The sequence below is a fragment of the Bombus affinis genome, chromosome 15 (assembly GCF_024516045.1).
Source record: "Bombus affinis isolate iyBomAffi1 chromosome 15, iyBomAffi1.2, whole genome shotgun sequence".
In the NCBI taxonomy this organism is placed as follows: Eukaryota; Metazoa; Arthropoda; class Insecta; order Hymenoptera; family Apidae; genus Bombus; species Bombus affinis.
In genome coordinates, this window is record NC_066358.1 from 9,812,216 (window position 1) to 9,839,343 (window position 27,128).

A 27,128-nucleotide genomic window follows, 5' to 3' on the forward strand; every position below is an offset into this window, starting at 1 on the left:
GATACTTACGGTTAAGCACAAGATGGCATTGTGTTCGTCGAAAAACAAGAGGAAAACGCTATAGAACTATTAATCATTTGATATATTGATTACTTAGAAAAGATTGTTCAAAATTTTAAGTCCCTGTAGAATATTTTTCAATCGTTGGAAGTATGAAAAAGATTTATGACATTTTCTAAATGCACAATATATTTAATTTTTGTCTCTGTAATAAATCATTTGAAATTGATTGAGGAGATGTATGTTTTTCTTTCTTTTTGTTTAATTCGTTTAATTGTATTTGCTTTGGTAATTTTTAATTTCCTGTGTTTGCTCTATTTCTTTTTTTAACTGTTCAGCACAGATAATATTATATTATCATCATCGTGGAGATTATGAAAGAGAAATTTATTTCAATAAAATGCAGGTATTCAGTATTTTACAGTCGTTTTTTCATGTTTGTGCCTTTCTCCTAGTTCATTATGTATATCTGATAAATTATTGGAATATTTATACTTTTATTATATGTTATGTGCTTCAGTGTTGCTAAACGGAACATTTATGGAAAGAAAAGGAAAATGTAAAACGGGAGAAGAATGAGAATATTAGCGTGTAGTTTTTATAAAAGTAGTAACTTATCTCTATATGAAAGACAATAAATTTGTCAAGTAGGAAATGAGACAAGTGGACGATTAAAAATGTTATGATGGCACAAGCGTACTGTTTGCAGTAGTTGGCAGTTTTCTCTGCAGATACGTGGATTTTCTATGGCATTGGTATATGCTCTGTGTATATTGTAAGTGGCTGCGGTATTCGGCTAGTCAGATCGATGAGACGCCGTCGTCGTGGCGCCTCGTGAACGCCCAGCCCTGCTGTCTTGGCTAAACTTGCGCTTTTGGGATCACTTATTTTTCTCATATATTTTTATATAATATTGACAGACATTGCTAAACAATGGTAATTACTTTTTGTAAACTGTCCAACACTTTTGTATAACGAGAACGAAGCCAGTTATGTAATTGTGCCAATTACTAGTCGTTAATCTTTAATCGGCATACGAAAAATGTAATTATAATTGTATCGGAGAGTATAAAGAAAGCGTCGTAATATCTTAATGGCAGTAAGTTGGCACTTTTGTTCGATTTAAGCAGAACGCAAGAAGTAGGAAGTTAAAGTAGGAATCTATTAATGTTTCTTATGCAGACGATACAAGAGGTAGACGTGCTTTATCGCAGGAGAAAAATTTGAAATCTTTAAAAGGAGGCCATCGACGTTATAGCTGCTGAATATACCGTGTTACAGACTGTAATGTAGAAGATGCCAAGTGTAAAATAATTCGAACGATGTAATAATGATGCTGATGCAAATGCTAAGGTACCTGCGATTAATAAGCACAAGCGCATGTATATATATCTTCGTATTACTGAACGGTTTCTGAACGGAGCAGATTAGTGGTTTAATACGCTTCGCCAGGTTTTTAGTCACGGACTCTTTAATTAGTATTTTAATTACTGTAGAATCGAGTAGAAATTTTACGTATGCATCTCAATACGCGATGGTACTTTCAAACGTACGTTCTTTACTTTTTCGTTATTCCGCCCCACTAAATTGCTGATTCTTTGATACATATGTTCAGATTAAATTGCATTTGTAGTCCGATATATCACGAAACACTTTCATTTAGAAAAATTTTTTAGATATTATGTTTGTTAAATACGAACGATTTGAAGAGTGGAAGGTGAAATAATTTTAATTGATTTACATATATCTATGTCGTTAGAGTAGATATCGTAAATTGAATAGTATCTACGTTTCATGCGCGTCGAAACGTCACATGTGTCGTCGCGATGTCTCGCGTGTGAACGCATTTACCTACGTCACTGACATGGTGGGACGTAGAATAAGTGCGGAACGTAGGGCGCATCGTCATTACGACAAGAGACAGTATCCGACTTGAAGAGATGCTATATTTTGGTTTCTGATATTCTCAACACGGTTAGTAAGGGATGCCGCTCAATACTAGCGCCGCGCACTATGGCCAGCACTGTAAAACTTCTGACTTGTACCCTGATCACCTTCGAATCCTATTCGAAATTATATTTTGACGTGCAAATAGTATGAAAATTAGGGGCAGTTAATGAGAAGAGAGAATAACAACGTTCTATTATTACTTTGAAATACTAAATATGTCATATATAATTCTTCTTAATAACACATTGTGCAACTATTTTTTTTTTACAAATGGAATATACACGTTATATTTTGTATTTATGTATTATAGGTGCATGTGTGCGTGTATATAATATACTTTTTATAGTTATATATTCAGTAATGCGAAGAAAAAGAATAGTAAAAAATTAATAGATAAATATTCCTTAACTAGAACCAAAACGAGAAAAATTTGAATAGATAGAAAGGATATAGATAATTATGAAATATTGATGTTTTTGAAAAAATTGGAAGAGAAATATACCATCGATCGGGTACGATATTTCATAGATACAGGGTTGAAGATTGTGAGATGCAATGCGGCAATCGAAGACGGCCAACGAATCGATATATCGACCCCGCGATCAACAAACATTTTAATTGATTACATTATTCCTTTTCTTTATGATCTTTCTCGTTTTAGTAGATTCAAAATTACCGAACAATAAATATAAATAATTATTTATCTACAAACCAATAAAATTAGAAATATTGTCAAATAATTATATATCTTTCATTTATTAGGAAATTTACGAATTTTTAAAAGTTTGCCAACCAAATAAATTTAACTGACCAAACAACAGAGGTCACATCTGCAGTTGTAGCTATATGCATTCATAGACATATATCTCCGAAGCGGCTTCATTACGTAATTGATAACACAACTGCTCGTAAAATATTTCTTATTTTTAAAAATATATTTTTGGCGGCTTTATCTGAATGTTCAATCGAGCATTTTTCCATTTTATATCGAAACGATTATTTGTCTCGTCTATGGAAGTCTGTTACTTCATCTTCAATAAAAAATTACTAGAAAATGGAAATAAATGTACATATATAGTGAAAGAATTTTAACTATTTTAAGCCCTATGCTTTGTTCGAAAAAAGTATTGAGAAAAAAGTTAGAGAATGGTATTAGTGATATAGAATGGACGATGAAGTAAAACGATAAGAATTACGGGAACAGATCCTCCCTGCAGTGCGACAAATAGTATACCTACATATGTGGCCCACTCATCAGACGTGACATGTTATACTTATTTTGGCATCATTATATATTTATTTTAGAGAATGAATAAGTATAAATTGCAGTCATACATAGCAATTACATGCTGGAGAAGATGTGCCAATTTCACAGATGCAGTATCTAGTTTAATTTGAATATCTTCTAACAAGAATAAAGGTCAATATTATGCCTAAAGTTGCGTGAGACTTAAGTGTGGTAACAATAATTTCCCACTGATAGTTTGAGGAAGTAATATATTCAAAAACCTCAATACATGTCAACATTTTAAAGAATAAAATACGAACTCTGAATATTCAACGTACTTCTAATCATCGTTACTCATTTTAACAAGCGTTTCGACGTAATTATTGCCACGAACGTAAATAACGAATGAGAAACGGTTCCTTAATTTCCCACGGCATGCCGGCCGGCGCAATGGCAGACATATGTATCGCGTGCTTCTTAGCCAGTCATTATTTTACCACGTAACATTTTCCCTTAAATAACCGCACCCGGTACTGCAGAGTATGACCAACGTTGACCTCCAAGTCTCGGTGATACTTTCCCAGTTTTCTCTGTTTTCCGGTGCTGGAGTCCTTTCCCTCGGTACCGGCATTTTCCGACGTCGTGCCGGCCGGCTTGCCGGTCGTGTCAGTCAGTCACACACATACAGATATACACATATGGCAACGCACACGTGCAAACGTGTAACTAAAGTGGTACGATGTCGTACCCCTGGCTATTCGAGTATGTAATACAAAGTCTGTGCATGTATATAGCATGGTCCCCGTTATACACCTAAATGGGCCTACATTGCGACGTTTCCGATGCCGTGGAGATGTTGTGTCCGTGTGTATGTCGGTGAAAACCGAATGACTAGACGTTACGGGCAGTCTGAACTGCGCGAACCTAAAGCAACCGAGCCAGTGCGCATCGCTAGTGGGGATACCGGAACGATCCTTGGAGAGGGGGTGTCTTTGCATGGTAGCGGCAAAGGGTATCGCAGTCTGTTAGAGAGCCGGCAGCCCGCAACGCGAGAGTTGCTGCCGAGTCAATTCGAGTTTGAAATATCGTTTGATCGAAACAGACAGAGAGAAGAGACATTTCGTGAATTCGTAGTAAAGAAACTCGGAAACGACGGAATCGTTGTTAACCCGGTCCCTAGATAAAGAAGGAACAGTCATCATCTCGTATTCGTTCCGATCTACGTTTAGTGTCGCTGTGTCCTACAACGGTTCTCTCACGCCACCCTCTTTGCCACCGTATTCGCGAACTACTCGGTCTCCTGTCGCTCTCCATTTGCCCCTCTTTTGCTAACCTATCTCTCCCTTTCTCTTTTCTCTATCTCTTTCTTTCTATCTTTCTCTCTTTCTCTCTCTCTCTCTCTATCTCTCTCGGTCTTTAAACGCAACATCGAATACGAAAGAAACGGAGAAATTAAAGCGTTCGCACGAAGAAGTAGCCTGTTAAGATAACAGACTGTTTTCGATTGCTTCTCCGACGGATATTATTCACGTTGTTTTCTACGTGGAAAGAATACCGTTCCTGGATTGTACATATATCGAAAGATCGAACAATTAAAACTGGATAATCGTGTCACGTAACGAGGTAAGCTGGTAAAACATATTATTAGAAGATTCTCGGTGTGAGCGTTAATTAGTTGATAAACGAGAACGGTAGGGATTTGAATTTCACGAAACTTTTAATAACATTCTGGTGAACTATGTATAGATTTTATCGGCCGGCTAGGTGGATTGCGGGAGGGGTTGTTACTAAGGGGTAGACTGCAGTGCCGATACTCGCTCGTCCGGTTGACACTCTTATACCAATGTCGTGGAGTAAAGTGTTGTATATTGTGCGGGGAATGACAACATGACACGAGGTGTTTTATTTTTTTCTTTATTTTTTTCTACGAAATGTATCAATAACGACAAATGAAAAATGTTATCATTTTTATCATTAGTCACCGGTGTTTTAAGTCCAGTCCGTGATTTTCCGAATTTACGAAGCCTTTTAATTCTCGCTATTTTTCGAAGAAATAGAATTTCTTTTTATTAAAATTCATCATTAAGAATAGGTGTTTAATGCCCTGTTTTGTAGTTAGCTAGCCCGAATTTGGATCAATGATCTAATGTTGTACGGAGAAGCTCGGATCCTGCGCATTCGGCGATAGGACATAGCCCTACCGCTTTTCAGGAAAAGGGTCGTGCAAATCCTGCGCAATACTTAACGCCAACACTGTCCGCATGAAATTGCGGTGTGACGACGCGGTGACCTTTTCATAAAATCTCTTCGAAATTTTGTTGCCTCGGTAAGATTTCGTTCTAAAATGTGCATTCACGTTTGCACGAATCTCGATGGATATCTCGATCGCATTTTTATTCTTTTTCTTCTCGCGTAGTGAAACAATTTGTGTTAAATGAACAAAATCTTTAAAGTGATCGTACTTTGTGCGAAAACGCTTTTATTAGCATGCTCATGTTTCAATTGTATATAATTGGGGATACAGGTAGAAGTAAAATCATTGTAAGAATCGAATATATATTAGAGGGACAAATTGCAACCTTGCAGTTACCTGGCAACGATCAATTTGGCATTTTCTTTCTTTTTTCATTTAAAGCTTTTTACGTTTGTATATATATTGTATATATATGGCGTTAAACCGACGATCATCAATCATCGTATAGCTGCCAAACGTAAAAGTAGTATAACAGTAGTATGGGTCAGCTCTAGTATGATGTCATATATCAGATGTCATCATATCTGACAACTGTTAGCGAAAGCGACAGCCAATCGGTTTGTAGATAAACCACGAATTACAGATAGAAGATTTTATCCGACCAACGCGTTTAATCGACAAACTTTCCTCGAAGAGACATTTACCGATAAAAACAATTCTCTATTCGGGTCTAGCAATTGTAATTAATAATGGCGAAGAATAATCTTCCTTCTTATCTAATTTAGTTGATTTGTCTCTGTTTCAGCAATGAGTACCACGGATCCTACTGGAGAGGGCGGAGGGGGAGGGGCAACGACTACAATATCACCAAACATTGAACAGAATGTATCTCCGATTATACCGGTGACCGGTAGTGCGGTGCAACCAGGCTCTCAACAACAGCATCCACCACCGTCACCACTAAGTGGTTGTTACCTTCTCGTTGTGCTTCCAGAGCCTCATACCACGCAGCATAAAGATCTCATCTTAAATCGTCTCGCAAAAGGTAAGTACAACTCGATTAAAGCGATAATCATTGTAATGTGATACGATGTCCGTTGAGAAATTATTTTTAGGATTTATAACGTCTAAATGCATCCCTGATAGCAATTTTAAAATCAGTTAACAAATAAAAACCGAAATACGCTCCATTAAACGCTTCCGCGGCGTTAGATTCTTTTTTCTTCCTTTTTATTTTCGTTCTAATCTAGATAAGAATAGCGTCAATGTAGAATATTGTTTTATCAATAAAAAGGACATAATGTCGTTGATACACGAGAGAGTGTTGTTAAAGTATTTAAAGTGTATGGTTGAGATTCTGATAACAATTATGATTTCATATACATATTTCGTGGTATTAGTTCCGCACATGAACCCAGGCGCTAACGGTTCTTCTTCGCTGTGCGTATTCCTTCCGATTTATCGGACAAGCTTACCCAACAACTTTATCCAGGTCCCCCTTGTTGCTAGGCGGAGTTTGAGCGGACGTTGGTTAGTAAGGAAATCGAATGGTACCTCTATACGTCATTAACTGTTGGTTGTCAACCTTTAAGAAGCGATAGGAGTCCTATGGTTCTCCAAATTTCGCGATTAATAATTTAATTGCTAACCCATTTTCCTACTATTCGAGTGAACTCCGACTTCGTGGGTTAGTTCGTGCTTTTGACACGCTTGATTAAGACACGCTTAGCCACGAATTACTTTCTACTTATTAATTTTATTTTATTAATACATCGTGGTATAAATATTATTTACAAAATTTGACGAACGTAGTCACTGATTTATTTTCAACTTATTCTAGAAAGTTCAGAACGCCTTTCCGTTTCCTTATACGGAAATTTTAAAATTGATCTATCGTGCAAATTTTCATCAATGGAACGAAAAATTACAAATATATATATATATATATGTGTGTGTACATATGCGTGAAAAATGTTGGTAACATCGTAAAATGTTTCATGCATGTCTTGCGTGTACGAAACAGGTCATATGTAGTTGATTGAACGACAAGATTGTTCATTAACAGAAGTAAAATTCAGTTCGAGCATTCGATTATCAAAAATTATCAAGAACGTGGAAAAGACACGGAGAAACCCGTAGGAAACGGTGATTAAGAAATAGGGCGTAAAGGAGTCAAGGTACCAAAGGAAAAATTCATTATGACGGAAAATAAAAGTAGGAAGAAGCGAATGGTAGAAAGAAAATAACGGATGAAGAGAAAAATCTGTATTTGTGAGTTTGATGCGGCATGCGCATGTTAGACCAGCCTACGGCCACATCCCCGCAGTCACCAGAACTTGGATCAATAATCCATCTACACAGTATATAACGAAAATCGTCGCTAAAATATAATGACAATTTTTTAAAATCATTTTGCGATGTAATTCAACGAACAATGGTTGCTTATATGTTGCATACAGACGTATACAGAAACAAAGACAGGGAATGAAAATTGGGCTGAAACGAGTGCACGCGATGCGTTGATTTCTGAAAAGAGTTGCTAGAAAATGAGCAGATTAGATAAGAAGATAAAACAGATTGAAATTGTTTGGAACAGTGTAATCGTTTTAATTGTTAGTTGAAAATCATTTTCGCACGCGAGATGATCATTATTATTCATTACGTTAAAAAAGATTACATGTCAGAAACAATCAGAAATAAGTAGTACCATGTTGTTACGATAACAGAGGGTATAATTTGAACACGAGCTAGAAATTTCTATAATTCTTGGAAGATTCCGAGTATAAGAAAGGTATAGCTTGTTCGATAGAACATCCGATCAAATATCTTGGAATTCTAAGTAGATTTCTTCGATTACAACCAGAATTCTTGTACCTTCTATACGTGAGTTCATATGGGTCATTTCGTATGCAATGGGTATGGTATACGCGTTAGCAAGTTTCATGTGAGTCATGGGTTGCCCGTGTAGAGCGTAGACGCATCACAGGAAGGATTGGTAGAGCGGAAAGAAGGCGAGACATGAATTCATTCATCTGCTTATTTCGAAGAACCTAAATGTAATGCTGACTCGTCCACTATTTTTGACAATGTTATTGTGCCTCGTTCTCGATATACATGGCCAGAGTTACGAATAAAAAATGAGAATAAACTCGACATACTGATAACATACTCGAGTTTTAAATTAGATTTTGCCAAAAGTACATAGAGAAGGACGTGACTATATTATAAATTTGTTATAAAAACTTATATAGAAAAAGATATTAATATTTGAAAAACAGCATTAATAGAATATTCGCGTGATATCTTCATTTATAAATCGTGTATCTGCTTTAGAAATTAATAATTTTTTATGGAGTATGCGAATCGTCGTACGTGAACATGTGCGTGAGTTAATACATGGTAATATGCTCGTAAAAGATTAATGTGATAATGCATATACAAATACATGTACGCGCGTATATTTACAGATATTGTACGAGTAACCACACATATGTAAGATAGGAAGGCATACTTGTCGGTATGAATCATGATTGAGGACGTGGGGAGCATCGCGAAAGTTGGAGTTATTCGATGCTTGTAATATCCGGAAGAACTTGCGCATAGAGGGTTCCGTTCAATCAAACGGCGAAATTTGCATACGTGCTTTTCCAACCGCATTACGCTGTTTATCCAATTACGAGGAACGAAGCACGTACACGCACCTGTACTCACATATGGTGAACTGAAAATCAAAGTGGTGTGAATCGAGTTTCTAGAATCTCAAATTAATAACATATTTCAATTTTTATATAGTGGTTGGAAAATGAATTTGCTATATACCGTGGTATTTATTATAGCATTTGCGTATTAATAATTACCACCAATTAAATACCAGGTATATCAAAACTTTGTGTGATTCAATGATATTTTCATATTATGAGAAAGGTATTATCCGAGCAGCATTCAAATATCAAATATAACAATTGGAAAATAAGGGAATGTGCGTAGACTTTTTATAGCCAGTGTGTGTCATTCATCTAGTTTCATAGTTAATTTAGTTACAACTTCATCTGTTGCTTTCTAAGAATATAATGAATTTCTTGTAATAATAAACGTAGAACGCTATTTTATGAAACATAACAGCGAACTGACTCGCACCACTATGATTCTTAAGCCAGATGTGGTTCGGCCAGACATTCAGGCGTCTGTAGGCGCGTGATCTTTTACCGTTTTCACCGTGGCGACAATTTTTATTTTAGCGAAATATTCACAGTTTCTCCGAACGATTAAACCGACACTCTAACGTCGAGGTATTCAGAAGAGAGAACATTCGATTTCGCTTAACGCAGCGCGTATCAAAAGACAGCGTAATAAAAGATCTATCGAACATCGAAAGGAATCGAAGCATCGATTTCCCAAGAATATTTGTGACAGTCGATGCAAACGTCGAGGCAAGGTACTATCTAGCCAATTTCCAGAAAACTTTTTCAGAAGACTCTTACAATTTCGTCGTACGCGCAACTGAATATAGTGTGTCTAATTTTATCACGGCATTCGCTAGTGATTTGCTCTCTGGTGCATCGTGCTTTCCGAGTCGTGAAACTCCGTTTCTCGATTACCTCGTTCTTGAACCTGACCCTTACACCAAATAGCATACTTAGCATCGATATTCGTCCAGTTATAATATAAAAATATTTTTTCGCGTGCTTGTACTTTCTCCTTCCTTTTCCTCCGTTCCTTTGTCCCGTTTCGAGTGCTTCTTATTGTCAACGAGAACGCTAACGATATGCAACGATGCAACTGCATAAAGAGATTTTTATTTTCAGACTTCTATATATAATTCTTTACCTTCTTTTACTTTCTCTTATCGCATATTTCTGTCACATTGTACGCGATATTATAACTACAATACTATATATTATATATCCTATCTATGCTCTTTTTAATAAATCTTTATTCATTGCAATGATAGTCTGTACGCGTGTGCTTAGGCACACAACACGCGTATCGCTATAACGGTTCTAACTAAAATTTCTTCGCTAAAAGTGCATACATTGCTGCGATCAAACGATAACCGAAAGTACAAATACGTTCGAATATTATTATCGTACGTGGAATATTCTTTATCTAAGCGAAAGGATACTCATCGATGGTCTTCGATAAGTATTTAGTCGTTCGTTAAGCGTTATCGGACAATATTGAAACACGAGAAATAAATTTCGGTCTCGTCTTTAACAAATCCTTGGAGCAGGTCTTCGCCCTTCTCTTAAAAATATAAATAGCCGCGGACGGGCTAAGTCGATCTCTGTGCTATTCCATCAAGTTCGTGTATGTTCAAATATTGGTTACTAGTGAATCAGTAAGTTTGCACATAGGCTGCTGTTAAATTTATCGAACTACGCTAAGATTTATCGCATACATACGTAATTTGTTTATTTCGTCTCAAGTATAATAACACGATGGTATATAACAAATATCATTATTATTTCATCTAGACACGTTTTGTATTATTTGCGCTAAACTCTATCAAATGGCTAAACATTTCTAGTCGTATTTAATCAAAGAAGCGACGATAAATGACACTTACGATTGAAACAGGTTACAACAACAGCTCTCTATCGACCTCGTTCGATATTTTATTCGCCTCGCGAGATCAATCAAGAATGATGTCAGCACTTTTCGAAGAAACTTTTTGACCCTGTTAGACGACAAAAGCTTCTACGTTAGACTCTTCGTGAAGATCCATCCTGTCTTACTGCATACGATATATCGCGAAAATAATATTTCGACGTTTCGATGCTCTTTTTACGACGTAAACGTTATTAATTAATTATACGGACGTTTCTCGTGACATCGAATTTACGTTCATGTCGGAGACGTGCGAATTTCGAGAACGGTAAGTTGCACGAAGGATAACGGAAAACCACGTCTAAACATAGTTGAGGCAACTCCTAACATTCTTAGCGCTCGTCGTCAGGCAGGAAGAGACGAAAAAAGGAAGAAAACTTATCAAAATAGAAAAAGAAGAAAAGAAAATACACGAGAAAGGAGGAAAAAATGGAAGGGAATTAAATAGAAATCGAGAAACGAGATAGCAGCGAATGTTTAAGATTCTGAGAGATACCGCAAGAGGGGTAAATGCTCGAACGAAGAAAGCCATGATTCTGTCTATATTTAACTGTATCTTTCACTGATACTGTTTTTAAGTAGAACATGTCTACGACCTATCAACGCGAGGTGCATCAGACGATTTTCTCCAGAGAAAGAAACACTACTGTTGTTAAATATTCATGCCATTCCACTCGTATTTTATCGCCATTGATTTTTCTAAATTCATAGAAAAGTCTCGTGCTTGCTAGAATTCAATGCGTTCTATCTTCCACGATTTTATTTGCTTTATCGCATTTTTAATATTTGCATATTGTAAACGATTTTCGATCGTACGTTTCATAATAATTAAATTGTACTAAATATATTACCATACAGATATTAGTAATTAGTACTAAATAGATTAATATACACGTATTAATCTATTTAGTAGTAATTACTAGCACATATATATAGATGTATGTATATCGTAAAGAAAATGTAGAGGGTTCGTCACGCATTAAAAGGCACGACCCCCGACGCACGGCTTCTCTTGTATCATCGTCAGGGCTTCCGATCAATTTGACATAGAGAATTTGCTGGTTCTGTGGTTCAACTTGACAAGTTAAGCGATTCGAAGGAATTATAGTTATACGGTTATCGCATATATAATTGGATTTGAAAATTTCTTTTTAATTATACGTTCTAAAAATATGAAACCTATTTTCCATTCGTTTATTCTTCACGTATTATCAACGGATTATTCGAACTTTTTCTATTCTTTTAGCGTATACTCGATTTCTCCATTCACGTCTATATTCAAATTTTATTCGATCGAAAGTTATTCTTCTAAATTTTAATCGAATAAACCATTGTTCGTATTTATAATCCCGTTGCACGTGTGCGCGCCCATTTATCGGAATAAATTTATTCTCGCAATAAAGCAAGCACTGGTCGACTATGATTACTTTTGTTTTTCATAAATGTTTATCGAACAAGTGAGATTTTACGCGCTGAAAATTTAACATCTCTTAGTATCGAGATACGGTCGTACCATTACCAATATATCATCGATCCTTCGGAATTATGGTATCTGGTCTGTCATGTTGCTTATTCCACTTTGTAATAAAAATTACCTGCTCGCTTCAACGCAGATTGGAAACGCTTTACCATGATTTATTCTATGATTTATTTCTCTGCCTCTCTCGATTCGTTACTGCTACAGAATAAATGTAATATTCAATTTGTTCGTAAGATTTTCGTCGCAAGCTTGACAAGTAAAAACCAGCCGATACATTACGATTGTAACGTTAATTTATCTGTCTGTATATAATTAAAGAACAATGCCGTTATTAAATCGTAGTTTATTTATAATAAATATTTATTCTAGGACAGATTTATTCTACCATACGCTCGTTTATTATTATTTATGCAATCGCGTATGCTTGTTTTTTAAGCGGCTGGCTGCTGGAAATGGATTTCACGTAGAAAAGATAAAATAACAGTAACAGAGGTGGCAATAGAGAGTGGGTGCAGGATGTGCGATCGATCGCCGGCTACCGCCGAACCACGTGACGGGGTGCGGTATTCGTGACGTCATAGAAACTCCTGTTTCATTCGTGCTATCGACATATTCGTTTCTTTTCTTTTTTCTTTTTTCTTTCTCTTACGTCGATTGTTCATTCAACGTCTAATTCCTTTAATCTTAACTTATTTCATCGATCTTACACGTATAACTTTATAGACAATTTTCCACCCTCTGCGATTATTTCTACAATAATTTACGTTGGAAGAGATCTTTTATCTGTTGTTGTATATTTTCTTGAAAGAGCCGCGAAGGAGGGGAATGTGGGAATACGCTCGACTGAAAATATATTCGATAAATTGCCGGTAATCAACGTTTATCGAGCGTTTCTTTGCTCGGAAAGTAGTTATATGTTTAGTTATAGGTTCTACTAAATCCTGACTTTATATGATGCAGACTTTCATCTCATTAATAGAATCGACGAGTCGACGTTCGAGTAGAAGACAATTCTTGATTTCTTAACCTTCACCTTACGTTATTCAGCCCTGAATCATCCTCACTTTACGAAGCCAACCTAGTGCAGACTCTTAGGTAGTTGTGTACGACGTTATAACTTGCTATTTCGATCATTTACCTTTGGGATCTTAAGTCCTGATAAAAGAGACTTTTCCACTTTTCTAATTGAAACGGAAGATATCGACGAGCCTTACGTAATCTCTTCCTTTGCGGTAATATTTTCTAATTTTGGATTTCAGGTTTCTTGTCGTGGGATAAGGATAGCTGTCACGTAGATTTAGAAAAAGAATTACTGGCGTTGGTAGCGCAAGCTCCGGAAGGGGAAGAAGCAAGAAATGGTATTAATTAAAATGCGCGATTATAAGATAAATATAATCGTTGAATGTAAATCGTTCGCTATTATTCCGAATGCCAAGAACGTACTATATAGATCGTCGTAAATCGTTTCGTTCGTTGAGAGAAATGAATTTTCAGGCGAACGACTGATCCAATACGCTACCGAGAACCTCGTTACCGAAGTTCTGATTCACCCGCAAACGAATACACTGTTACAATGTATCCGTAACCTTCTCGCAAGCTTTACAAAACACCGACACATTATACACGGTGGCTATACCTTCAGTGGAAATGGTTCCTGGATACTGCAAGTACGTGCCAATTCTACATAAGCATAATACGTTCCGAAACATAACATAGAAACTTAACATGCAAAACTGTTACTAAGCTCATCTAGTATAGTCTGTACATTTCTGTTTCCACTGATACTAACGATCACGTTCAAATGACACGCGTCCAGGATGGAACCTTTAGCCTTGCCGATTTCCTGGATGCGTTCAGTGAACACGAAGTGCAAAGAGTTCTTCGTGCGTATGAAAACAGTGTCACGGTAGACATTCATTGCGCGAGTGTCGGCGATTGGACAACAAACAGACTTTCCAAAGAAGCTTGTACTAGGTTTGTATCCTATTTACTTCGAACGACGTTTTAATATCGACGTAGATCGTATTTTAAGATTATAAAGAGTCTGCGACGGTTAAATAATTCATCTATGTGTGTTATATTTGCCATGATACAGACCTTGCCGAGTAAGAGTAAATCCCGATGACGTTCTCACCGCTGGATTACCAGCCATCGCAAGTTTCACGAATTACATTGGACAATATTTGGTTGCCCAGACACTGGACCAACTTATGGAACCATCCGATGTCGTAGGCAACATAAGATTTAGTCACCCAACATTGTATGTCTTCCCTGGCGGTCAAGGTGATGCCGCGCTCTTCGGCATAAATGGTTTTAACATGTTGGTGGACGGTGGTTTCGCCAGAAAGGCCTGTTTTTGGGACTTTACTAGACACTTGGACCGCCTCGATGCTGTCTTAGTTACTAGAATAAATAATAGTAATGTTGGAGGCATGTCCAGTGTGCTCCGCAAGAAGAAAGAAATGCACGTCTATCCTCAAATCGGACATTTCTTCTGCAACCTAATCGTAAGTATCGTTAATTTATAAACAAAATTGTCGATTCTACACTTTCTTACTTGAGAATATATGCTAATCAAGCTTGATTAATTTATTACGTTTATTAAAACTGTCGATGTTGCGTTCTTTCGCGTAACAGGAGAGAAGACAATCCAATTCACCGGACGGGGACAAAGATATCGATCCTCTGATACTAAATCTCACCGATATTGGCCAAGAGATGGTTGTCAATCTGCGTCACATCAGCCTGCGAGCGCATCCGTGCTACAGAGACCCAGATCCGATCAATCTCTATCATAAAGTAGGTCACGGCACGTTGGACATGTACGTGTTAAGCCCCAGCAAGGATAGTCGCGAAGTTAAAGAATTTCTGGCGAGATGGCACGCCGCCGATTCGAAACTTTTTGCCGGTAGTCACAAGAAAGACTCGAACAATTTAACCTTCCCGATCCAGAATTTGGTCTCCATATGCGCGTTATTAGTCTGGCAACCCGCAAACCCCGAAGACACAATTACGAGAATATTGTTTCCTGGAAGTACGCCTCAACAGAAGATCTTCGAAGGTTTCGAACGATTGAAACACCTGGAGTTCTTAAAGCATCCTGTTTGTTCTGCAAAGAGCCTCTCGCCGTCTGCGTCATTAGCTACCCTGCGAGACAAACCCACGAAACAGAAATTGGGCCTGATTAGCGAAAAAGAAGCTTCGAAGAAGTTAGGCACAGAGGCGAAGAAAGAGAAAAAAGAATCGCCTGAGATAAAAACGAAAGCTACAGATGAATTACCTCCAAAGACGCAAGCGACATCGATTATTCCTACGAAACCTGTTAAAGCTGAAACGAAGCCTAAGAAAATAGTGGAGAACAAGAAGATAGAGGTGGAGAAGGAGAGTAAAAAGATAGAAAAAGAAGCGAAGGAAGCGAAGAAGGAGATTGTAAAGAAGGATGTTGGCAAGGAGAAGCCAGAAAAGATAGAGGAGAAATTAGAGAAACGCGAGGAGGATGTCCAGAAGAAGATCGAGCCTCCGAAAGAAACAGAAAAGATAACTCCACCGACGAAGGAATCAAAACCAAAAGAAGTAGCCAAAAAGAAAGAATCGAAAGAACCAAAGGGCGTTAAACCTGGAAAAATTGAAACAAAGGCAAAGGTAACCGATAAAAAAGCGAAACAATCTCCCGTAGAAAAGAAGGACGCTGGAATGATAGTAAAATCTTCTCCAACGACCCCTAAGAAAACTATAAACGGAGTTGCCACAAAGACAGAGATATCGAAAGTGAGCGTGACTAAAGCAAAGACCCAGAAGGCAGCAGCTGCACCACCAGCGAAAAGCACTAAGGATGCAAATAATAGAAAAGTACTTGAACAGAAGAATATCGAATCGGCTATAACCACTGGCATGGTCAAAGTACCAGCCAAACCAAAACCAATGGACAGAAAACCGCTTAGCCGTCGACCAAAACCAGTTAGTCCGAGTAAAGTTCGAGTATCTGGTAGTCCAGCGAAGTCGACTCGTAGCACTCCAACAACCTCTGTTAAGTCTGACAAAGATGGCGTCGTTCGCAAAGCGAAGAGCGACAAAGGTACTGCCGATTCTTCAACCGTATCCACACCATCTGGAATCGAAGCTGAAACAGGAGCTAGGCTCGTAGAGAAGAGTCTAATGGAACAATCGGAAGATATTTCTTTGGATTCTATCGAAAGCAAAGTGTTGGCTGATCTAAAGGAAGAAAGAGAAGTAGTCGAAGAGATCGAAGCAGTGCTTAAAAAAGCAGATCTTATCGAAGAAACACGAAAAGATGATCGTTCCGAAGGAGATGATGAAATCACAGCAGAACTTACTGATAAGAAAGAAGAAGATATCACGGACGATGACATAATCGAAGCTGACATGGAAGATGCACTTAAGAGAGAACTTATCGATGAGTATTTGATCGTTGAAAAAGAGGAAGATTATATAGAAGACTCTACTCAGAGCGGCGAAGGTGAACAGAAGCATATTTTGGACGAGGCTGAATCTGAGAAGGCGAAGATGCTAAAGGATATGGAGCAGGTGAAGGAAAAAGGTGCCGAGGAAGAAGTGGAGGAGAAAGAGAAGGACGAGAGCATAGAGAAGCGTGAAAAACCATTGGAAGCGAAGGAGGCAATATTGAAAGCCGAAGAAGAGAAGGCGGAGCCAATTGATTTGTCACCAGATCGTAGGGAGCAATTGGAAGAAGAGGCTAAAGAAATAGTTGCCCCCGCAGCAGAAATAATCCAACAAAAACCAGAAGAGAAAGACGATTCCGGTAAGAAGGATAGCGAGGACATTACCAAAGAACCTTCGAGTTTGAGCCCTGATAAGTTGGACTCTTCCGAGAAGAAAACCACTGACACTGATTTGAAACCCGAAGCTGACCAAAAGGAACAAATACCAGAAAAATTAGAAGAATCGCAAGAACGAATTTCAACTTTGGAATCTGGTGCTACAACCACAGCGCCGACACTTCCAGAAGATGAGCGTATACCTCTGGACGAAATCAAAGAAGATATCGACGAGAAACACATTATCGAGGAAGTGAAAGAGAAGGATGTGGTACAGAAAGTTAAAGAAGAGGTCGTTGCTTCGCGAACCGTACCTCCAACGGTAACTACAAAACCAGACGTTCAAGTGTTTGATGTTCGTCAAGCTGTACAGTGTCTTCAACGCGACATTGTAAAAACACCAGACGAAGTTGCTGATTTGCCAGTCCACGAAGAGGTAGATCCTAAATTGTACAGAATGGAAGATTTCGAGAAGGACAAAGAGGAAAAACCAGCATTGGTACAACCGCCACAACCACAGCAAGAACCAGAGCCTCAGCCACAAGTACCGGCACCGGTACCAACACATGAAGTCAAAGAACCACCTACGCCACCTGTTAAGGAACAAAAAGGAGTTTTTAGCTTCTTCGGCAAGGTTGCCGATAAGTTTGAAAAGGGTATCGATAAATTAACCAAGAAATCAAAGAAGGAACAAGAGAAGGACGTCGATGAAAAGTCTTCGTCAAAGTCCAGTTCTCCGAAAGAGGCAAAGGTACAAGAGAAGACTGTGCTCGAAGAAGTCGATGTTGAGAAAATATTCCTGAAAGTTGGTAAACCTACTGAGAAAGTCCAGGAAGTAGTTCCTGAAGTGGAACCGAAGATACAAGAGAGGGCTGCTTCGATCACGGAAGAAACCATCGCGATGGCTAAGGAAAAACTCGAGGGTGTGACTGTAACAGAACGTGACGTAAAAGAACTCGAAATTAAAGAGAAAGAAATTAAACCTACTGAGGAAGAGGCTGTGAAAGAAGAAAGGAAATCTCCAGTGTCGGTGGTATCGAAACCCATTGAGGAAGAAAAAATTGAATTGAAAAAAGAAATAGCGAAACCAAGCGAAGTTCCGTCGAAAGATGTCGAGGTCGCAGAAGAGATGGAAAAGTCACCGGAGATTGAGATTAAAGCTAAGAAGGAAGAGCAGCTTGCAGAAGAAGTCGAAGAAGAAGCAGAAGAAATAAAGGCACTGTTGGAAGAAGCTTCGAAGAAATTTAAAACAGTAAAGGACAGCTTGAGGGATTCTTTGGAGTCGTTGGAAGAGAAGATTGCCGCTGAAACAGCTGATTTGACACGAGAGGTACCATTAACGAAGGATGTCGTTAAGGACACTCTGGAAGGTGTGGTGGAGAAGTTGGAAGCGATTAAGCCACATATCGAAGGCACATCCCCCGAAAGCAAAGAGCCTGAAAAGGTGAAATTCGAAATACCAAAAGCGGAACACTTGGAAGAAGAAATACCTACGAAAGATGTTAAAGAAGCTGTTCTAGACGTTGGAGAGGTTCTTGCTGGAACAGCTGGTATCGACATCGAGGACAAAGTTAGAGATGTTACCGAAATCGTGCGTAAGGTTGCCGAAGTTCTGAAAGAGGACGATGTCTTCTCGGACAAGTTGTTGTTCAAGGAACCAATCAAAAAGGGAGAAACTGTGTCGCCACCTAAACCTGTAGCGGAAGCTGTGTCGCCACCTAAACCTGTGGCGGAAGCTGTGTCGCCACCTAAACCTGTGGCGGAAGCTGTGTCGCCACCTAAACCTGTGGCGGAAGCTGTGTCGCCACCTAAACCTGTGGCGGAAGCTGTGTCGCCGCCTAAAGCTGTCGCGGAAACTAAGGTTCCTATGATACCCACGAAAGTTGGAATTACCGAGGAAATTTCTTTGTACCAGGAGGAAGCCGAAGAACTTGTTGCAGAAACAAAGGAAGAACCTTGTGTCCAAGTTGTCAAAGAAACAGAGCCAATTATATCTCCGAAAGAAGAGAAAGATAAGCGCGATGTTAAGGAAATTTGCGAAGAAATGATGAAAGATGTCAAAGAGATTGCTCCCGAAGTTAAAGATTTGTCTTTGAAGGTGGACGTACTGGAAGCTGGGGTGGAAGACGTTTGCGTGAAAGAAACTGTAAAATCACCGATCGAAAAAGAGGAGAAAGTTCAAACAGCTATAGAAGAGCCTGTAATAGGTTTCGAGCAAAAGATTTCTCCCGCCAAAGCGGAGATTGTAATGGTTTCTCCTGGCTCAACACCAACTTCACCGAAATTTGTTACAGATAAAATGCAGGAAAGCAAAGTGGACTTGAGTAAACAAATTGAAATCTCGATTAAATTACCCGCTGAAATAAAAGCTATTGTCGATAAGGTAGATCGTATTGTGGAAGAGATTATTGAAGAACTTGTGATTAAGAAGAAGAAAATCACTATTGAGATTATAGAATACATTACAATTGTTAAAGGTGTTCCAAAGGAGCGTGTTATCTATATTATCGAAGAGATTATTATAAGAAAGGGTCTTTCAAAGAAGGATGTCGTCGATAACGTTGATATCTTAAAATTGGAAGAATCTATCACTCCGAAATTGAAAATGGAGCTTGAAGAGTATATTATCAATGAATACATAAAAAGAGGAAAATGCATAACTATCGAAATCGTCGAAGAAATTTCCATCAAGAAGACTGTCCCGAAAGTGATCATAATTCGTATTATTCAGGAAATTATCGTTAAAAAGTTAGTCGATGTTAAAACTGATGGTTTGTTTGATTCCGAACTAGAACCGATTGATACCAAAGCAAAGAAAGAAGAAGCTGAGAAGAAAGAAGAAACGAAGGAGGAAGAGATGGAAGCACCATCGAAATTAGACAAAAAGGAAGAAAAATTATCACCAATCGAAGTTATATCGGTCGCGAAACCAGAAATAAAATCTCCTGTAGAAAAAGAGATTTTGAAGGAAAAAGAGATCTCAAAGGAAAAAGAGATGAAATCACCCAAAGAAGAAGCTAAAATTTCTGAACCACATAAAGAAGAACTCGGCGTCGAAGAAGAATCCGTTTGTTTGTCAGCTGAAGAAGAAGAAGAAGATGATTTTGTAAGTTACGTTAAAAAATCATCCACAAAACCGAAAGAGGTTCGTGACTATGAGGACACAATACCTACAAAACCGGTATCTCTAAAAGAAATTATCGACAAAAGACAGGAAAAAGACATTGGCGACGACTTTGAGGCCGTCGAACAAGAATATAAAGTACGTGATGTAACTGTTACTCCTTTGGAAGATACATCGCGTATTATTTCACCAAAATCAGACGAATCACGCGAGCGGGAATATGCTGAAGAAGCTGTGGAAGATACCATAAGTGAAGTTATTGAGGCTGACGAAAAATTCGTTCACGAGACAAAGGGAAAAATAGGGAAGACAGAATTACCTGTCGAAGTAAAACCAGTTACAGAGAAAGAAAAGGAAGTTAAAGTAACCGAAGTACCAGAATCTCTTGATACCATAGAAAAGTATTTAGACGAAGCTAAAGAGAAGAAGGAGCAGAAGACTGAATCACCCGAAGAACAAGTGGATGTGATTACAATAGAAAAAGAAAGAAGGAAACGTTCAATCGGTGAACTAGTGGCGGAAAAAGAAGTTATTCAGAAAGAATTAGAAAAGCTAGAAGAAAAAGAATTTAAGCCAATAGAAAAGAAGGAAGAAGTTAAACCAGTAGAAAAAGAGGAAGAAGTAAAACCAATAGAAAAGAAAGAAGAATTAAAACCATTGGAGAAGAAGGAAGAAGTGAAACCAGTAGAGAAGGAAGAAGAAGTAAAACCCATAGAAAAGAAAGAAGAAGTAAAACCAATAGAAAAGAAAGAAGAAATAAAACCAATGGAGAAGAAGGAAGAAGTTAAACCAGTAGAAAAGGAAGAAGAAGTAAAACCAGTGGAAAAGAAGGAAGAAGTTAAACCAGTAGAAAAGGAAGAAGAAGTAAAAACAATAGAAAAGAAAGAAGAAGTAAAACCATTGGAAAAGAAGGAAGAAGCCAAGCCAGTAGAAAAGGAAGAAGTAAAACCAATGGAAAAGAAGGAAGAAGTGAAACCCGTAGAAAAGGAAGAAGTAAAACCAATAGAAAAGAAAGAAGAAGTAAAACCATTGGAAAAGAAGGAAGAAGTGAAACCAGTAGAAAAGGAAGAAGTAAAACCAATGGAAAAGAAGGAAGAAGTGAAACCAGTAGAAAAGGAAGAAGTAAAACCAATAGAAAAGAAAGAAGAAGTAAAACCAATGGAAAAGAAGGAAGAAGTGAAACCAGTAGAGAAGGAAGAGGAAGTGAAACCAATGGAAAAGAAGGAAGAAGTGAAACCAGTAGAGAAGGAAGAGGAAGTGAAACCAGTGGAAAAGAAAGATGAAGTAAAACCAATAGAAAAGAAAGAAGAAGTAAAACCAATGGAAAAGAAGGAAGAAGTGAAACCAGTAGAGAAGGAAGAGGAAGTGAAACCAATGGAAAAGAAGGAAGAAGTGAAACCAGTAGAGAAGGAAGAGGAAGTGAAACCAGTGGAAAAGAAAGATGAAGTGAAACCAGTAGAGAAGGAAGAGGAAGTGAAACCAGTGGAAAAGAAAGAAGAAGTGAAGCCAGTAGAGAAGGAAGAGGAAGTGAAACTATTGGAAAAGAAGGAAGAAGTAAAACCGGTAGAAAAGAAAGAAGAAATGAAACCAGTAGAGAAGGAAGAGGAAGTGAAACCAATGGAAAAGAAAGAAGAAGTGAAACCAATGGAAAAGAAGGAAGAGGTAAAACCAGTAGAAAAGAAAGAAGAAGTAAAACCAGTAGAAAAGGAAGAAGAAATGAAACCAGTAGAAAAGGAAGAAGAAGTGAAACCATTGGAAAAGAAGGAAGAAATAAAACCGATAGAAAAGAAAGAAGAAGTGAAACCAGTAGAAAAGAAAGAAGAAGTGAAACCAGTAGAAAAGAAAGAAGAAGTGAAACCAGTGGAAAAGAAAGAAGTAAAACCAATAGAAATGAAAGAAGAAGAGAGACCGATGGAAAAGGTGACTGAACCAAAGTCACCTGTTCAAAAGGAAATCATGGATGAAATCAAGCCTACTGAAATTTCATTAACAAAAGACGAAAAGCGAGAAGACAAATTGGAGGCAGTCATCGACGTTTCCAAGAAAATTCCGGAATCGGAAGTTGTTGATCGCGTACCGAAGGAAGAACTTGTTGAAAAGAAACCGGAAATACTTGAAGTGGAGCGTAAGAAGAGTATTCAGGAATTAGTTAAGAAAGATGAGGAAGTATCCCCCAAAGTAGAAAAGATCGAAGATGACAAGAAAATATCTCCCAAAGTAGAGAAGATCGAAGACGATAAGAAGGTGGAGATGGTTGCGCCTGAAGATTTAGCTAAAAAAGATGAGAAAATATCTCCCAAAGCAGAAAAGATCGAAGATGTCACGAAAATTGAGAAAGTTACTCTTGAAGATTTAGCTAAAAAAGATGCGGAAGTATCTCCCAAACTAGAAAAGGTCGAAGATGACAAGAAAATGGAGAAAGTTGCTCCTGAAGACTTAGCTAAGAAAGATGAAGAAGTATCTCCCAAAGTAGAAAAAATCGAAGATGACAAGAAAATTGAGAAAGTGACTCTAGAAGACTTAGCTAAAAAGGACGAGAAAATATCTCCCAAAGTAGAAAAGATCGAAGACGACAAGAAAGTGGAGATGGTTGCGCCTGAAGATTTAGCCAAAAAAGATGAGAAAATATCTCCCAAAGCAGAAAAGATCGAAGATGTCACGAAAATTGAGAAAGTTACTCTTGAAGATTTAGCTAAAAAAGATGCAGAAGTATCTCCCAAACTAGAAAAGGTCGAAGATGACAAGAAAATGGAGAAAGTTGCTCCTGAAGACTTAGCTAAGAAAGATGAAGAAGTATCTCCCAAAATAGAAAAGATCGAGGATGACAAAAAAATGGAGAAAGTTGTTCCTGAAGACTTGGCTAAGAAAGATGAAGAAATATCTCCTAAAGTAGAAAAGATTGAAGATGACAAGAAAATGGAGAAGGTTGCTCCTGAAGATTTAACTCAAAAGGATGAGAAAGTATCTCCCAAAATAGAAAAGCTCGAAGGTGACAAGAAAATTGAGAAAGTTGTTCTTGAAGACTTATCGTTGGCTCGAAAAGAAGAGCCACTCAAAGAGATACCAGTTGCAGTTAAAGAAGAAAAGAAACCTGAGAAATCGCCTGAAGATGATGCTGCAGCTGTTCGAAGGATGTTAGTTACAGCAAGCAGCGAAGATGGCGGACAAGAAATTGAAATTTCCCCAACTGGTACTATCGCGCTCCAAAAAACTGTTACACCTGATGATTCTCTTAAAGATGCATCTGTCAAATCAACATCTGATAAAGATTCTTTGCTTCTAGATAAGGACTCTCTACACTCAGAAATCAGTTCTCCAGAAAAAGATAGCATTTCTGACAAGTCACCATCAATCAAAGATGTCGGAAAGGTAACTCCCGAAGACAGCTTGGATAAATCACCGATTGACACTCGTGACTCACGTGATCTCGAAGACAGTTTAGAGAAGGCGGTACCTAGTAAACCAAAAGAAGCGGAGAGTAGCACTTCTCCATCTCTGATAGAATCAGAAGTTTCAAAGTCTCCCAGTTTGCAACAACAAACAGAAATGTTAGAGGATATGGCTAAAACCGTTCGTGAAAAAGTCGAAAAGAAAGAATTAGAGACTAGGAAGATTGAAACAATCGAACCATCTGTTGATATAGCTACTAAAGAAGTGGATACCATTGCTGACAAAAAAGAATTAGATGGAAAAATGATTAAAGAAGCGTTAGAGAAACCGATGCTGATTCAAGAAAAAGTTAAAGTCGATGATGAAATTCGTAAGAAAAGTCTCGACATCGTTGCATCGAAATCACCGGAGTCGCTTCGATCGGAAGATGTTTCTCCGGCGGAAACTATTTTTGCAAAATCACCGGAAGAATCGGCGAAGACTTCTGATATGAAAGATATAGAACCTCTAAAGTCAACTTTCGAAACGATAGTTCCAGAAAGAAAGATTGGAATGCTGGAAAGTTTGAAAACAGAAGTAATTAAAGAAGTTGTTCAAGTTGATAGGAAAATTGAGATGCCTGTAAGTGATGAAAAAGAAGACAAGAAAGAACGTGTCGGTATTTCACCTAAGAAAAGTCCTGAAGAGAGTCCTGAAAAGAGTCCTGAAAAGAGTCCTGAAAAGAGTCCAGAACTAAAAGAGAAACCAATTGATTTCGAACCTATCAAAGCAGAAAAGATACAACCAATCACAGACCTTAAGCCAGCAATTATTACTGACCAGGACAAATTAGGAAAGAAAGAAGCAGACAAAAAATCTCCTTCTCCGGCACCTAGCGATAAAGAGGATTTGCAAGAGGTAGGCGAGGATAAAATGGTAGAAAAGACGATTGTCTATTTGACAAAGTTGGAAAAATCTGAGATAACTACCGTAGAAGCAGAAAAGAAGATAGAAGAACAAGTAGATGTTTCTAAACGTCAGGCTGAAGAATCCAAGAAAAGAAAAACACCAGAGGAACCTAGAACTCCAACTACAAGTCCCGTTCTTGAACAACCTTCGAAAGCAGACATCACAGAAATTCCCAGTGCAAAACTAGATTTAAGAGAAGTTGATGATAAACAAAAATTACCGATAGAATCAGAGGCACCTTTGGATGTATCAAAGCGACCCAGTATTCCTACTGAACCGCGTGAGTGGAAAGAGATCGATGTAAAGGAAATAGACAAGGCTAGGGCGTTAAGTATAACGAGTGCTACCGAAGAACGTGAGGCTATTACAGATCGTTCGAAATCACCAATTAGTCCTGCAGAGAAGCCAGATTCGAAGGCTATTGATAAAAAATCACCAACGGAGGAAAGTAAATTCCCTACGGAAGCGGAAGAAAGAAAAGAGAAACCGATATCACCGAGCGTTTTAGAAGAACCGAAGGACCTAAAGGAGGTTGAAGAAAAGGTCGACAAACTTAAGTATAAATTCCCTCGTTATTCAGATTTAGAGGATGCAGAGGCAGAAGATGAGAAGTCTGCATCTTCCAGTATAACAAGCGTCTCAGGAGAATCTAAAGACGCATCAGATGCGTCAAAGTCGTCCAGTATTGTTGACGAGGTATGCGATATAAAGGATATTGTGGCAAGAGATATGGAGAAGTCAAAATCTCCTAGTGTCACTGGCGTCACAAGTCTCTTGGCTGAACAAAAGGAACCGGTGGATAAATCAAAGACACCTAGTATTGCTGGAGAGATTCCTGACTTAAAAGAAGTTGAAACAAAAGATATGGAAAAATCTAGGTCCACCAGCATATCAAGTGTCTCAACTGAAGCAAAGGACGTGTCAGATAAATCGAAGTCTTCTAGTATCGCTGGCGAGACACCTGACTTAAAGGACATTGAAGTTAAAGAAATAGAGAAGTCTAGGTCTCCCAGTGTAACGAGTATCCTATCCGAAGGAAAGGGAGTATCGGATAAGTCGAAATCTCCTAGTATTGCTGGCGAGACACCTGACTTAAAGGACATTGAAGCTAAAGAAATAGAGAAGTCTAGGTCTCCCAGTGTAACAAGTGTCCCATTCGAAGCAAAGGACGTACCGGATAAGTCGAAATCTCCTAGCATCGCTGGCGAAACACCTGACTTAAAGGACATTGAAGCTAAAGAAATAGAGAAGTCTAGGTCTCCCAGTGTAACGAGTGTCCCATTCGAAGCAAAGGACGTACCGGATAAGTCGAAATCTCCTAGCATCGCTGGCGAAACACCTGACTTAAAGGACATTGAAGCTAAAGAAATAGAGAAGTCTAGGTCTCCCAGTGTAACGAGTGTCCCATCCGAAGCAAAGGACGTACCGGATAAGTCGAAATCTCCTAGTATCGCTGGCGAAACATTGGACTTAAAGGACATTGAAGCTAAAGAAATAGAGAAGTCTAGGTCTCCCAGTGTAACGAGTGTTCCATCCGAAGCAAAGGACGTACCGGATAAGTCGAAATCTCCTAGTATCGCTGGCGAGACACCTGACTTAAAGGACATTGAAGCTAAAGAAATAGAAAAGTCTAGGTCTCCCAGTGTAACGAGTGTCCCATCCGAAGCAAAGGACGTACTGGATAAGTCGAAATCTCCTAGTATTGCTGGCGAGACACCTGACTTAAAGGATATTAAAGCTAAAGAAATAGAGAAGTCTAGGTCTCCTAGTGTAACGAGTGTTCCACCCGAAGCAAAGGACGTACCGGATAAATCGAAATCTCCTAGCATCGCTGGCGAGACACCTGACTTAAAGGACATTGAAGCTAAAGAAATAGAGAAGTCTAGGTCTCCCAGTGTAACGAGTGTCCCATCCGAAGCAAAGGACGTACCGGATAAGTCGAAATCTCCTAGTATCGCTGGCGAGACACCTGACTTAAAGGACATTGAAGCTAAAGAAATAGAAAAGTCTAGGTCTCCCAGTGTAACGAGTGTCCCATCCGAAGCAAAGGACGTACCGGATAAGTCGAAATCTCCTAGTATTGCTGGCGAGACACCTGACTTAAAGGACATCGAAGCTAAAGAAATAGAGAAGTCTAGGTCTCCCAGTGTAACGAGTGTCCCATCTGAAGCAAAGGACGTGCGGGATAAGTCGAAATCTCCTAGCATCGCTGGCGAGACACCTGACTTAAAGGATCTTGAAGCTAAAGAAATTGAAAAATCTAGGTCTCCCAGTGTAACGAGTGTCCCATCCGAAGCAAAGGACGTGCCGGATAAGTCGAAATCTCCTAGTATCGCTAGCGAGACACCTGACTTAAAGGATCTTGAAGCTAAAGAAATAGAGAAGTCTAGGTCTCCCAGTGTAACGAGTGT

General features: G+C 38.5%; 1 protein-coding gene and 1 long non-coding RNA gene across 51 annotated transcripts in view; both read left to right on the top strand.

The window, feature by feature from the left end:
* The first annotated feature begins 2 nt into the window (after positions 1–2).
* Positions 3–3,602, top strand: LOC126925187 (uncharacterized). The gene is made up of 3 exons (XR_007713832.1): positions 3–1,099; positions 1,183–1,353; positions 2,363–3,602. It is a non-coding gene; the product is annotated as an uncharacterized LOC126925187 (long non-coding RNA).
* A 590-nt stretch (positions 3,603–4,192) lies between these two features.
* The window catches only part of LOC126925100 (microtubule-associated protein futsch), a 35,480-nt gene continuing 12,544 nt past the window's right edge, over positions 4,193–27,128 (top strand). The window contains exons 1-13 of one of the 50 annotated variants that reach the window (XM_050740278.1): positions 4,193–4,801; positions 5,294–5,504; positions 6,178–6,417; positions 13,719–13,817; positions 13,954–14,126; positions 14,276–14,433; positions 14,555–14,966; positions 15,097–21,501; positions 21,580–25,847; positions 25,974–26,225; positions 26,352–26,603; positions 26,730–26,855; positions 26,982–27,107. In XM_050740278.1, the coding sequence (XP_050596235.1) occupies positions 6,180–6,417; positions 13,719–13,817; positions 13,954–14,126; positions 14,276–14,433; positions 14,555–14,966; positions 15,097–21,501; positions 21,580–25,847; positions 25,974–26,225; positions 26,352–26,603; positions 26,730–26,855; positions 26,982–27,107 (12,509 nt within the window). In that variant the 5' untranslated portion in view covers positions 4,193–4,801; positions 5,294–5,504; positions 6,178–6,179. Of the gene's footprint in view, positions 4,802–5,293; positions 5,505–6,177; positions 6,418–13,718; positions 13,818–13,953; positions 14,127–14,275; positions 14,434–14,554; positions 14,967–15,096; positions 21,556–21,579; positions 27,108–27,128 lie in introns of all 50 variants that reach the window. The other 49 variants (XM_050740293.1, XM_050740290.1, XM_050740306.1 and 46 more) reach the window with 49 other exon arrangements.